The sequence below is a fragment of the Sinocyclocheilus anshuiensis genome, unplaced genomic scaffold (genome assembly GCF_001515605.1).
Source record: "Sinocyclocheilus anshuiensis isolate Anshui unplaced genomic scaffold, SAMN03320099.WGS_v1.1 scaffold1200, whole genome shotgun sequence".
Classification (NCBI taxonomy): Eukaryota; Metazoa; Chordata; class Actinopteri; order Cypriniformes; family Cyprinidae; genus Sinocyclocheilus; species Sinocyclocheilus anshuiensis.
This window is the reverse complement of record NW_015542405.1, coordinates 66,194-80,871: the sequence shown is the minus strand read 5'-3', so window position 1 is coordinate 80,871 and position 14,678 is coordinate 66,194. Positions and strand designations below refer to the sequence as shown.

The window sequence follows — 14,678 nt, the reverse complement described above, 5'->3', positions numbered from 1 at the left end:
CTCTCTCTCTCTCTCACACACACACTCTCTCTCTCACACACACACACACACACACACACACACACACACGCAAACATACTCGTGCACACAAACACACACACACACACTCTCACTGTCACACACACACAAACATACTCGTGCGTGCACACACAGTCACACACACACTCGTGCACACAAGCACACTCTCACACACACTCTGAACACGCACACACACAAACATACTTGTACACACACACAAACACACACACTCGTTTAGTTTTATACAGTCTTCATTCATGTCTTCTGCCTTGAGCTTCATCATTCCGGAATGTTTCATTCTTTTTCCATTCATAATTATATTTCTTAATTTATTTTTCAATTTGTTGATTAAAATGAATCGCTGTACGTTCACGTGTGATTTGTTTCTTTGTTCATGAGAATCGTTTGATGACTGTGTCAGTGTTTTAAAGATTCATCAGGAATGAAGCGATTCACTTGGAGTCATTATGAGCTAGCGGACTGATTCAGAGATCAGAGAACCGTCAGTGTGCGTTATTCAGAACCGGATTGTGTTCATGTTTTGAATGTCTGTAATCAGTCACATTAATCAGTTTAGAGCTGAACAATACCGTAGTTCATATTTGGATGGAGACGATATAAACCCAGGGTTTCTGTGGATCTCAAAACGTCTTCATTCACACTTTAACTGGAAGAACAAATATCTGTCAGTGGAGCATGAAAACCTGCGTTCCCGTTGGATTTAGCTGGTTTTTCTGAGCTCATTGGCATATGTCTTTTTAACCATAAACTCACTTCATTTTGATCAATTTCTCATATAACAAGACTTCATATCTCATGATAATTTGTTTCTCCAGTAAATGCATCTTGGTTTAATCATCTTTAGACAGCTGCACTGGGATTTTTCACTTGTTTTCAGGGTTTCGGCAGGTTTTATGAAGGTACATTTTTGTCAACAAGTCATTATTATTATCATGATTCATACAGGGTTCATACAGTATGAAATCTCAGAGTTCTTATGTTTATTTTTCAAGGATTGAAGCACAATCTGTAAAACTGTTTCTCTTCACAGCGAGAAAGCTATAAACCTGTGCATGCGATACAACAGCGATGAAGCGTTTGTTACACCGATGCTGCTGCTCTGTCCGAGCCGGGAATAACTAATATTCAAGCCTAAAATCAGCACCAGCGGCCGGAGAAATAAACGCGAGAAACATCAGAGGAGGCAGGATCGTGTGTTTGATGAAATCATCTGCAGACGAGGTTCTCAACCTTTCTGACTTGAAGCCCTCTTCATCCAACACAACATTCAGCAATAATCATGACAAAGGCGTTTTTCATCCTTTTTAACAACAGAAATCGAGGTATCAAATATGATTCATTTTGTGATTCCAAAAGTTTCAAAAACTTTGTTCTTCTTTGAAAAACTATTTCAAATTGTTTTTTTTGTCTTGTTTTAATATCATTAAAAAAACTTTTTTTTGTTTTTTTTTTGAAATTTAGAATTAGAAAGTATAATTTTTTTTGGCATTTAAATTCAGTTAGATTATTTTAATATTTGTAAAAAAAAAAAATTCTAATCAGCATTTTAATTTAGACAGATTATTTTAATACCATTTAAAAAAAAAAAAAGTTAAATATTTTGTTTAATTCATTGACGTACTGGTTGAGAACCGCTGATCTACAGAGAGATTCTAAAATGAAAAACAGGGAATAAACATCTGTTGTCTCTCCAACAGACCAAACTAGCGCACAAAAATAAAAATTAAAATCATGTTTGAACTAGAATATGAAAATGACGAGCACAAGAAACAGGAAAAATGACACTTTTTGAAAAAAAAAATTCTATTACGTTTACTTCAAATCGTTGCAACCTGAAAAACAATGTTCTACTTTCATGACTGATTTTCAATATTAGTGTTTTTTTTATTTTGTGCCATAACATGTTTTCCTCTGAATCTCGGATGGGTGATGAAGATGAATCAATACACACAAGAGCCTCACTGAGACGTGCTGGAAACATCTGCGCAAGCTCATGAAGTCCTTCATTATAACAGCAGGACGTCCTTCTGATCTTCTGCGTCATTAATACCGGACGAACTGTAGTGTAAACACCCACCTGTCAATCATCACACTAACCCCACCCCCTCCCCGTCAATCACGCAGACTCCGCCCAGCGAGTGTTGCTGCGGCGATCAGAGAAACCAGCGTGGCTTCATCACAGGAAGTTGTTTGAGATCTGACGCTGGTGTTCAAACAGGTCCTCTGCCTCTGCGCTGTAAGCGTCACCTGAAACAGCCAGAAAACAACTCAGAGTGCTAGAAAATGCCACAAAGAAACGGCACGTAACACTGAATTAAACGTGAAATTCTGAAGTGTAAGAACTGAAAGAGTGTTTTCTTGTAAAACATACTCAAATAACCTCTGGAGTTTCATTTACAGCTTAAAGCAAGGATCTTTTCTTTGAAATTTATATATATATATATATAATAAAAAAGGAATCTAAAAGGAAATATTTCACAGAAATTTCTAGCAAGTTTTACAAATAACTAAGAAACAGCAAGTAACATTGAATTAAACATGACATTTTGAAGAAGACAGCCTAAAATAATATTTTCCTTTAACTTGTTTTATTTATGAATTAAATAAAATTTTAAATGTAATTGTATGCATTATTTAATTTATTGCAAAAAGTAAACATTTTACGACTGGTGTAAAAAGCATGAAACATTTTTACATTTTATTTTATTTTGCAAATAGTATATATTTATAATACTGGCCATCAATATAAAATAGGTCTCCTAGAAAGAAATTCTTGTAAAACATACTCCAATGATGGTTTTTTTTGTTAACAAAAAATATATATTTTTTATTTTAATTTAATGCCTTATTTATTTTTATTAAAAAATATAAAATATTTTTTTATTGTTAAAAAAAGTCTCAAAAGCACTAACGTTTTTAAAATTTCCATGTAATTATTGTTTCTATTATTTTATTTATTTTTATTTGCTTCTTTTCTTTTTTATTGTGCAAAACAGAATAGATTTGTAGCAGGTGCCTTAGAAAGAGACAGTATTTTCTTGTAAATTGCACTCAAATGAAGTAAAGTAGTGTTCAGGTTGCTTTCTGGCTCTGCAGCTCAAGCGGATATCATCAGACAGTAGAAGGATGTGATGTGTGTCTCACCGGCGTGGCAGCCGTACAGATAGACGCGTGCTCCGTCGTAGCGGCAGCGGCAGCGCATCACGTTATTCTGGAAATCAGACTCCGCCATGTGTGTGTGTGTGTGTGTGTGTGTGTGTGTGTGTGTGTGTGTGTGTGTGTGTGATTGTGTGTGTGTGTGTGTGTGAGTGAGTGTGGATCTCAGAAAAATAGCCTGTGATCGAGTCAAACACACGCGTGTGGAAACCAAGAGATTCAAACTTTAAAAAGAAGAGCCAGAAATCAAACCGGATTGAGGGCTGTGGGCAAAAAATTAAACGTTGCATTATATCCAACTATATTTAATTAAAATATATGAAATGTATTTTTTTATAATTAAAACAAAAATGTATTTTTTTTCACATTTTAAATCAAGTTGTAAATCAAACTTTTATTTATCAAAAGTTTTATTTTTGCATTGAAATGTAAAAAACAATATAAATGAAATTGATTAAAAATAATTTAAACATTTCAAAATAGTTTTTTTTTAATTATATACAAATGTTATTATAAATGTAACAGATTTTAATATAATATAGTTTGATTTTTGGCTTCTCGTATTAAAAGTTTTTTTTTGGCAGCTCTGGTAAAGGGGAATATAAAAAATGTGAAATGCAAACACAATTAAATAATCACATGAATTACACAAATATTAAGCCACTTCAATAAAGAAAAGGACTAATTTTTATCGTCCTAACAGGGATAAACTCTGATATTCATAAACACCTCAGATCCTTCCTGAGCCAAAATCCTAAGATTTCTCTCTCTCTGAGTTTCTTTTCTCTCCCATTTTTTTCTATCTTCAAAAACTGTTTTATTTCTCCTCAGCAACATGAGAGACAAATGTCCAGTTACAGTAACATTATATTTCCTGCGAGCTGACAGCGGCGCCTGCTAGCTGAGATGTGTACTGCATGCTAATGTTAGCTAGACATTTTTATTCTCTCTCATGTTTGAGAAAATATCAGAGAGAAAAGTTTTTTAAGAGAGAAAAAAATTTTGCAGAAAGAAAAAATAGAAAAAGTTTTTGAAAACAGAAAAAACCTTGAGTTTCATTAAGTTTTTGAAAAAATGTCTTTTAAAGAGAAAAACTGAAAAAGGTTTTTAAAAAAGAGAAAAAGGTTCTTGAAAAAAAGAAATAAAATTGAATACAGAAAAGTTTTTAAAACTGAGAAAGAAGTTTTTGAAAAAGAAACATGTTTTTTGAAAAGAAAAATAATTGAAAAGAAATATGTTTTTACGTTTTTTGAAGACGAAATAAGAAAAATGTTTCTGGAAAAACGTTTTTGAAGTACACTTTGGACACCCCTAGATGCTATTTACAGTAAAAATAGTTATATGTACTATTTACACTAAGTGAAAATAGCCGTTCTATTTATGTTATGTAAAAGTAGCAGACCTTTGCAATAAGTGTAAATAGTAGCTAATTAGATGTTATTAATACTTATAAATAGTGGCCGATACTATTCGCACCTCAGTATTGTTGTACATTAACAGGATGCAATAATAACATTGATTTTAATAACAATGATTGTATTTATTGAAATTATTAAATAGATGCTGCCTTATTGGGACACCAAAGCCCTCCCTATAGCCTGCCTACCCCTAATTAGTGCATTATTATTAAACACTCGTTAAGCAATTGATTTCCATCTTTCTGATGTGATATGTGATGAGAAAAGAAGAAAAGCGAATTTGGCAAAACACGGACTCGAACCCAGTCGATCATATCATACGCTACTCCACAGTTTTTTCTCGTAATTTAATGAGTTTATTCTCAACATTTTATTTCTACTTTTTTCTCGAAATGTAATGACTTTTTTTCTCGTAATTTAATGAGTTTATTCTCAACATTTTATTTCGACTTTTTTTCTCAAAATTCAACGACTTTTTTTCTCGTAATTGAATGAGTTTATTCTCAACATTTAATCTCAATTTTTTCTCGAAATTTAACAACTTTTTTCTCGAAATTTAACAACTTTTTTTCTCATAATTGAATGAGTTTATTCTCAACATTTTATTTCGACTTTTTTTTCTCAAAATTCAACGACTTTATTCTCGAAATTTAATTAGTTTAATCTCAACATTTTATCTCGACTTTTTTCTTGAAATGTAACAACTTTAATCTCGAGATGGTTTTATTTTTTTAATATTGCTTGGCCTTAATCCTCTTCCGGATTGAAGAGAGAAAACATTTTTGAAAAAAGTCATTTTTTAAAAGAGAAAAAAGTTTTTGGAAAAAGAAAAAAAAAGCTTTTGAACAAAGAAAAGTTTTTGAAAAAATAAAAGAAACATTTTTTTAAAAAGTGAAAAGTGTTTGAAAAAAAAAAGTTTCTTGAAGACGGAAACGAGTTTTTTTTTTTAAGAAAAAATGTGAAAAAAGAGAAAAGTTTTTGAAGGGAGAACAAGTTTTAGGGCGAGATAAAACCAGAGCGAGAGAAATGCTGTGCTCCGGACGGATCTCAGACTCCGCTGAAGGTGTTTTTCCGGTTTCAGCAGAAACTAGAAGAATCCCGGAGTAAAAGCTGAAGGTCAGACGTGGCTCTAATAACAGTTTAAAGTCATTATTCTCTCAGCTAATGAGCTCATTCTGCTCTGATGGGGCAGATTTTCCCATCGACACGTGTGTGTACTGAGATCATTCTTCACAGATGGCTATTGTCTCATACACAGAAAACTCTCTGCACTCACACGCTTCATTTACTGTATTTACAGAGTGTTTTCAGAAATAAGGACGTCCTCAGAAGCAGGGTTTGGGAGCTTTGGTCAGGTTTACTTTCTGTTTAACCTTCTGCTGCTGTTCGGCTGAAAACTTTAACCTTTTGGTTTTTCGGAACACAACTTGTTTCTATTAATGGCTTTGATTTTCATGCTGTTTTAAAGTAAAACATCATTTGGAAAATATATATTTCATATACAATTTTAAAATAGTATTTTTTGCATTTTTCATTATAATAAACTTAAACGTCTACAACTTTTTTATTTTCACTTTTAAAACTTTTTTCACTTCAGCAATAATCTTAAGAAGCGTCTTTCAGATGCTCTCCCCGTTTCCAGCCCACTCAGATCCCATCTTGCAGACTAGAAAATGGCTTGAGCGTTTTAAGACTAAATATGCATAAGCCCGTGCTAATGAGACCCACGAAATAGAAAATTACAACTGCTTCCCCTAACCCAGCAGGAAGGGTTTGGAATAGGGAGACTGAGGCAAGGTTGACCCCCGCTAGACTGTACCGTCTCTCTCCTGTCTCCCTCTCTCCTCGGGGAAATGCTTAAGTGGGCACATGGGCCATAACAGAGCAAAACCGAACACACAGCCCTGCAATGGCCGGGAAGCGAACCCGGGTCTCCCCAGCAGGAGGCGATAACTCTACCACTGAACCACCAGGCCAGTTACCTAAATCAGTTCTTGCCTGAGAAGAAATTTTACCTGTTCAGGGCTAAATCCCACTCTCCTTAAATCTGTAAGAGGTAGGTTTAGGATGTGAGCTGGTTCAGGGCTAGATCCCACTCTCCTTAAGTCTGTGAGGGATAAGTCTAGGGTGTAAATTGGTTCAGGGCTAGATCCTGCCTTCAAGTCTATGAGGGGTAGGTTTAATGTGTGTGTCATACCAGGGCTATATCCTAGCCTCCACTAAGTACCTGTGATTTCCTATCCCGGAGAGAACAGATCTAGACCTTACAACATGAGAGTCGGGAAAAAAGTCCAAGACTAGATTTCCATTGCACCAGGATCGAACACAGTCTGCGTATAATCCTTACGCCTATGAGGGTTAAGTTTTCAAGTGCCGGTTGACTTACAGCCTAAAGCATAACCTTGTGTCATTTTAGGGCATTATTTGCCAATCCTAGTCCCCCAAAGAAACCATCGGCATGGTGGAAATACTTAAGACACATTCTCAATAGCGTACCTCGAGATCATCAGGTGTTTCGGCTCTTTAAATGCTAGACAACCTCCTCCGAGGCGGCCCGCCTAGGGTGATCATTCCCAGGCGAGTGTCTTATAGCCAAGGGTCTATCCAGATCCCCAATTGGAGTCTGGTTGGGGTCTGGTGTTCCAGTCTTTGTTCTAGCATTGTGTTCGAAGGTATTGTGTAAGTTACACTAACCAAAGTCCAACCCAAGGAACAAATAGAATAGATTATTTCAAGGCTTGCCACCAAGACACGCAAAATCAATGATTTTCTGGCACCAAGAAGAACAGAGTCAGTGCATAGAGGTGCTGGTGTGCAATGTGCCGTTGTGTGAGTGGTGCTAATCACCAGTAGAAGACTGGGTTCCAATTAAGGCCTGTCAACCCCAGACCACCTTCCCTGCGTGCTGTCCAAGTGGACCCAGGGAGGCTGGATACTCATCGAACAAGTGACCCTTCATTAACACTGCAAGGTATCCAAGTCACTTGAAAAAAGATTGTATCTCAAACGAGAAATGAACTTTTAACCCCTTAACCCAATCCCTCCCGGAGAGTATGAGACTGGCGGATGCACATTTCTGCACATCAAGCTTCTACCAGCCACCCCTCTTCAAAGCTTATGCATTTTAAAACTGAACAGACATCATCCTTACCCGGAAAACTGCCAGATGCAAAAAAGCTCTTGCCCAAAACCCCGGAAGTATCTTTCATGCACCCCATACTTTCACTCAGCTACCTCCTCCGTGGTGACAGAAATTATTTGTTATTATTTTCATTTTGGTTCCCAAATTACTCAGGAAAGACCTGGTTATTTTAACCCGTGTGCATCTCAATTTCCATTGTGTGACCCCCACCCCACACTGTGTATTTGCCATCTAAGGAGCAATCAGAACAGCATATGAAGCAAAATATTGTTCCTAGGTTCCATAAACATCACAGCTCCTGTCCCCTTATTATATCTTTCAGATTTATGTAAAACCATACAGACAAAGAAAATATCCATATATACCCACATATGTCAACATAACTCTTTTTTTTTATTGAAACAAAGCCAATATCTTCTTTTCATCTCCATCCTATCATTTAGGCCATTTGGGACTCTTGTGTTTAGCCTCTTAATCCATATATGCTCTCTATATAACTGTTGTCTGGTCATCCATCGCCTATTGTGTTCCAACCCTTGGATCCACAAATTGTTGACTCCATGCTTCCTGAAATGTTCTATTAGGGGCCTCCTGGTCCTTCCTGCAGACCCCGATCGAACAGTATATCTGTGTTAGTATAAACGTGTTTTGATGGCATTGCCTGTTTGGCCCACATATTATTTACCACATCTGAACAAAATCGCTTCAGGGGGAGCAATGAGACCCCTAACTTTTTCCCAAAAATCATAAGTATCCCTTACACATCTGGGGTGTTTGGTTGATAATGGATTTAAATAAAAATCAATCAATTCTGCCACCCGGTAGCTCTCACTCCTACAGTCGGAGACTATGGGGCGACCTGGGGGCATCCAAGGGGTTGGCCATTTATCCCGGGGCTTATGGACCTTGGACAGTAAATAAAAACATCTTGGTCTGGGGTTGGGTTGAACCCCCAGCAAATATTCCACCTGTCGCCGACAGATGTACCCTCCCTCAACCAGGGAATCCACCACTCACTCAATCCGGGGGATCGAATCCCGAAAGACCTGAGTCTTTAACCCAGAATAAAAGTTTTTGTTTTCCAACTGACAAAGTCCCTCCTGGACATATTGCGGCCTATCCATTATGACTATCGCACCCCCCTTGTCCGCCGGTTTAATTATAATGTCCCTCCTGTGAGACAATTCCTCCAATGCTCGTATTTCTGCCACTGTTAAATTAGGACTTAGATCTTGCATTCCCGTGGCCACCTCCTGGATATCTTTCACACTCTTCGCAAAAAAATCCCAAATTTCCCCCAGTAAGACCTGGGGTGAAGGAGCCCAACTTGACCGTGAGCAGAAAGGTTTTGCCTGACCCAAATCCGAGCCCGGTCCAAAGAAATCTTCCCTCTGCATTTTAACAAAAAGTGGCCTAAATCCGCCAACAAAGAAGTCTTTTCAAAAGTTTTAACCAAATGGGAAGGGATAAACGATAAACCCTTGTCCAACACCGAAAACTGTACCGGAGATAACTCCAAAATCCTTGACAAATTAATAACCGATCCCTTCCAAGCCATGGCCTGCTTCCTCAATGCAGTTATTTATCATCTTCAAGTTCTCCACTTGCCGCCTCGGCAACCCCTTATGATAGTTAATTAGGGTTAGGGTTAGGGTGGGCGTGACCTCTGACCTGGAAGATGTTAATGTCAGGTTTAGGGTTAGGGTGGGCATGAACTCTGACCTGGAAGATGTTAATGTCAGGTTTAGGGTTAGGGTGAGCGTGACCTCTGACCTGGAAGATGTTAATGTCAGGTTTAGGGTTAGGGTGGGCATGAACTCTGACCTGGAAGATGTTAATGTCAGGTTTAGGGTTAGGGTGAGCGTGACCTCTGACCTGGAAGATGTTAATGTCAGGTTTAGGGTTAGGGTGGGCGTGAACTCTGACCTGGAAGATGTAGTCTCCGGGCCGCACGTCGGTGATGTCCACCCACTGGCAGTCGATGTCGTGGCGGTACGTATCCCAGCAGCCCACGCTGATGCCCTGATCACCCATGTTATAGCAGGCGTAGCGTTTGCTCAGGCCTGTTACCGTGGAGACCAAGCAGAACGAGACGCTGTTTAATGAGCTCGGCGTCAGTCAGGATGACAAGAAACATTTGAGTGTTTTTACATGGTTCCTGTACTGTACTGTTATTCATTTCACTCCAGCGTAAAATTACACTAAATACACGAACTTCAAGAATCGGTATTTTTACTCATTACGGAAGTTCTAAGTGGCCATGCATTATTATTTTTTCCTTCTTGTTTTCTCGTGATCACGACTTTTAATTTTCTCGTGATATTGACATAACAATAGTTGTTCTCCAAGTTACACAACAGGTGGCGGTACAGAACTACTGATGGGGAGTTGCATACTGTACGTGTTTGGGACAGAGGACCTTCTTCATGATCGCTATAATGTGTGCAATTCATTACTGACATTTAATGAACTTATAAATGTTAAATACTTGAATAAATATGATCATTTTGCTTGAAATTGTATCTGTTATCGTTACCTACTTATTTTTCTCGTGATCTCGACATAACAAAAGTTGTTTTCTCGTTATCACTACTTATTTTTCTCGTGATCTCGACATAACAAAAGTTGTTTTCTCGTTATCACTACTTATTTTTCTCGTGATCTCGACATAACAAAAGTTGTTTTCTCGTTATCACTACTTATTTTTCTCGTGATCTCGACATAACAAAAGTTGTTTTCTCGTTATCACTACTTATTTTTCTCGTGATCTCGACATAACAAAAGTTGTTTTCTCGTTATCACTACTTATTTTTCTCGTGATCTCGACATAACAAAAGTTGTTTTCTCGTTATCACTACTTATTTTTCTCGTGATCTCGACATAACAAAAGTTGTTTTCTCGTTATCACTACTTATTTTTCTCGTGATCTCGACATAACAAAAGTTGTTTTCTCGTTATCACTACTTATTTTTCTCGTGATCTCGACATAACAAAAGTTGTTTTCTCGTTATCACTACTTATTTTTCTCGTGATCTCGACATAACAAAAGTTGTTTTCTCGTTATCACTACTTATTTTTCTCGTGATCTCGACATAACAAAAGTTGTTTTCTCGTTATCACTACTTATTTTTCTCGTGATCTCGACATAACAAAAGTTGTTTTCTCGTGATCACGACTTAATTTTCTCGTGATCTCGACATAACAAAAGTTGTTTTCTCGTGATCACGACTTAATTTTCTCGTGATCTCGACATAACAAAAGTTGTTTTCTCGTGATCACGACTTAATTTTCTCGTGATCTCGACATAACAAAAGTTGTTTTCTCGTGATCACGACTTAATTTTCTCGTGATCTCGACATAACAAAAGTTGTTTTCTCGTTATCACTACTTATTTTTCTCGTGATCTCGACATAACAAAAGTTGTTTTCTCGTTATCACTACTTATTTTTCTCGTGATCTCGACATAACAAAAGTTGTTTTCTCGTTATCACTACTTATTTTTCTCGTGATCTCGACATAACAAAAGTTGTTTTCTCGTTATCACTACTTATTTTTCTCATGATCTCAACATAACAAAGGTTGTTCTCTAAGTTACAGAACTACGCCAACAGGTGGCAGCATAGAACTACTGATGGGGAGTTGTATACTGTATATCCACTAAACTGTACGTGTTTGGGACAGAGGACCTTCTTCCTGATCGCTATAATTTGTGCAGTTCATTACTGACATTTAATTAACTTATAAATGTTAAATGCTGGAATTTTATCTGTTATGTTACGTTATTACTGCTGCACGACTCATCACAGTTTCTCATTTACAACTATATATTTTTAATGTGCATCTTTCTTATTTTTAAGCTTTATTGTTAATAAATGTATATTAATAAGAAATGTGATGTGCATATGTGGATGATTTAGTTCAGTGATGTTATACAGTGTTGTAGCCTAATCTTTTGTATTTTCTACATTTCTTTTCAGGAAAGCACACACACACACACACACACACACACACACACACACACATAACAGCATCCCAAGCTTGTAACGCACATGATATCAGCCTATCCTACATGACTAATAAAAATCACAAACAAATTATTATAATATATTAATATATATAATTTTATTTCAAACGAATGAGGAAAATAAAGTAAGTTGAATCCAAACAATTTTTGGCGCTGCGCTTGTAAAACGCTTAACGTTGCTTAATGCGTTAGGAGAGTGTTTTTAAAGACCAAATTTAGTAAACACATTATTAATAAATTATAATATGTACAGACAAGCAGATGAGTCCAGGATGCGAACGCAACGCAACATTTTCTTATAACGGTTTTCTATGGGTAACACTTAACATGTTAAACACATTGCGTTCTTATTATGAGCTCATTTGCTTGTCTGTACATACAATGCTTTCATATTAATGATGTGTTTTCTGAGTTTGGTCTTTTAAAAACACTGCCTTATTGCATTAAGCCACGTAAAGTGTTGTCCTATGATAGGCTATTTTATGGGAGGAAAACACTTAACGCGGAATTAAACGCATTGCGTTCTTATTATGGGCTCATCTTCTTGTCTGTACATAGTATGAATTATTAATAATGTGTATAATGAGTTTGGTTTTTCAAAAACACTTAATTAACGCATTAAGCATTAAGCGCTTTAGAATGTCCCCGTCAAGGTTGCGTTCGTTACTATAGCAACAGTAGACTCAATGCATTGTGTTTTAAAAATCAAACAATCATTGTTCAAAGAGCCACTTTTGTTATGTCGAAATCACGAGAAAATTAAGTCGTGATAACGAGAAAACAAGAAAGAAAAAAATGATAATAATGCATGGCCGCTTAGAACTTCCGTACCTTATAATTTTATGTTTTGAAAAGTACTTGTGACATTTTTGTTCCGACGATCAGCTCATTATTATCCAATTATTATGCAGAAAATAGTTTGTGAAAACAGAAATGTTTCTGAAGAGGGAAAAGTTTTAATGAAGAGAAAATAAAAAAAAAGAGGAACATCTTTGAAAAAAGATAGTCTTTTTAAAAAGTATTTGAAAAATGAAAAAAAAAAAATTTAAAAAAAGAAAAACATTTTTGAAAAAAGAAAAGTCTGAAAAAAAGAAAAAAGTATCTGAAAAAGAAAAAAAATGAAAAAAGAAAAAACTCTGCGAAAAAAGAAAAACGTATTTGAAAAATTAAAAAAAGAAAAAAGTCTGAAAAGAGTTTTTGAAAAAATAACAACTTTTTTGGAAAAAAGAAAAAGAAAGTCTTTGAAAAAAATGTTTGAATAAGAAAAAAATTTTTTTGAGGGAAAAAACCCCCAGAAAAAATGAAAAAGGTTTTGAAAAAATAAAGTTTTTGAAGAGCACAAAAAGTGTTCTGAGGTTTGACACTCAGCTCATTATTATCCAATCAGGTTTTTTGGTGTTCTTTTATTCTAGCTAAACAAAAATATAGTTCTGAAAGTAAATACACAATTCAGAAAATCCATAAAGACATTAAATGTAAAAATATCATGCATAAAGCTTTAAATGAGCTGAAGTTATAAGCTTCTGTAGATCAAATTAACATCAGTGGAAACATGACAATAAAATCATATTTATTTAGTAAAAATTAAAATAAAGATTCATATTTTGATGGCCACTATTAATTTTTTTCTTTTAAATTAAATGTTATAAAGTTGATCAAATGTTGGTGACATCACCACCTCAGGAGTGCATTATCTTCTAATAATTCAATTATTCCTTACTTATAAAATGTTAAATTCTTTGTAAATATTTATTCATGTTCTTACCAGAGAGTGTTATTCTAATTATATGAAAGTAAATAAATATTATTTAGAATAAAAATTAGGGCTGTCAGTCAATTAATTTATAATCAGATTAATTACTTGTACTTTTTTATACTAAAGTAGAATTTAAATGCTTTTTAACTTCCACTCAGGTATGTTTTTGGCCTGATATTTACACTTTTAATCAAGTAAAATTTTACTCAGTATCCATATTTTCACTTAAATATAGTTTCTGATCATTTTTTAAACCCCTGAAAATAAATAACTAAAATTATTTTTCTTTTTTCCCCAGCTTATCAGAATTTAACGACTAAAGATTTATAAAAAAAAATATTTGTACTATTTCTACCTGTTAAATACTGAAATATTTTAGACCTTGGCTTAACCAATAAAAAGTATATTCATTTAAAAAAATGATGGTGTTTTAAGATTTTTTTGATTAATATGAATTTTCCAGGTCTAGGATCCTAGTCATTGAAAAAAAAAAAAAACCGGGGCTAAAATAGTACATATTAAATAAGAAAATAAATTCTTAACATATACTTAACAAGATTAAAATAAGAATCATCTTAATTTGAATGAGTTGTAGCTTATTTAAATGCTGCTTTAGTGTGATCTGAAGCCTCGAGAGGCCTGATCGAGTGGTTTGTTTGTGTTAATGAAGCAGCTTCACCTTCAGGGCAGTATGTGTCCTCCAGACAGAAGCTGGCCTTGTGACCCTCCGCGACCTTTGTGCCGTTCAGGGTCAGGAGGTCGTAGTGCGTGAACACCTCGATGCTGTGGTAGTGCCTGTAAGAGACGAGGAGCACGGCTCAGTCACGCTGTCAAACACTACCATCGTGACACAGTCCTGGCCTCTGATTGGCTGCTGGACGAGAACTTCAACTGACCACCCAATCAAAGAGCTGCTGGAGCGAGAGACGACCAATCAGAGCACAGCTCTCACTGCCGACACCAGCACAAACGCAGCTACATCACAGTCATAGAAACATACAAACGGACTTTATTTCAGCTAGATTCCACCGCAACACTTATTTTCATTTAGCTGATGCACTACAGTAACTAATACATAAAAATTATTAAAAATTATATCGCACTCTCTCACACACTCGCACACACACACACACACACACACAC

The 14,678-nt window shown here is 35.8% G+C and overlaps 1 protein-coding gene across 1 annotated transcript in view; it reads right to left on the bottom strand.

Annotated features, from left to right (window-relative positions):
• Window positions 1-1,833: 1,833 nt before the first annotated feature.
• LOC107693009 (lysyl oxidase homolog 4) overlaps window positions 1,834-14,678 on the bottom strand; it is a 32,092-nt gene continuing 19,247 nt past the window's right edge. The window contains exons 10-13 of the mRNA XM_016492253.1: window positions 14,215-14,330; window positions 9,646-9,818; window positions 3,184-3,271; window positions 1,834-2,286 (exon numbers count right to left, since the gene is read on the bottom strand). Of these exons, the coding sequence (XP_016347739.1) occupies window positions 2,216-2,286; window positions 3,184-3,271; window positions 9,646-9,818; window positions 14,215-14,330 (448 nt within the window). The 3' untranslated portion in view covers window positions 1,834-2,215. The remainder of the gene's footprint in view (window positions 2,287-3,183; window positions 3,272-9,645; window positions 9,819-14,214; window positions 14,331-14,678) is intronic.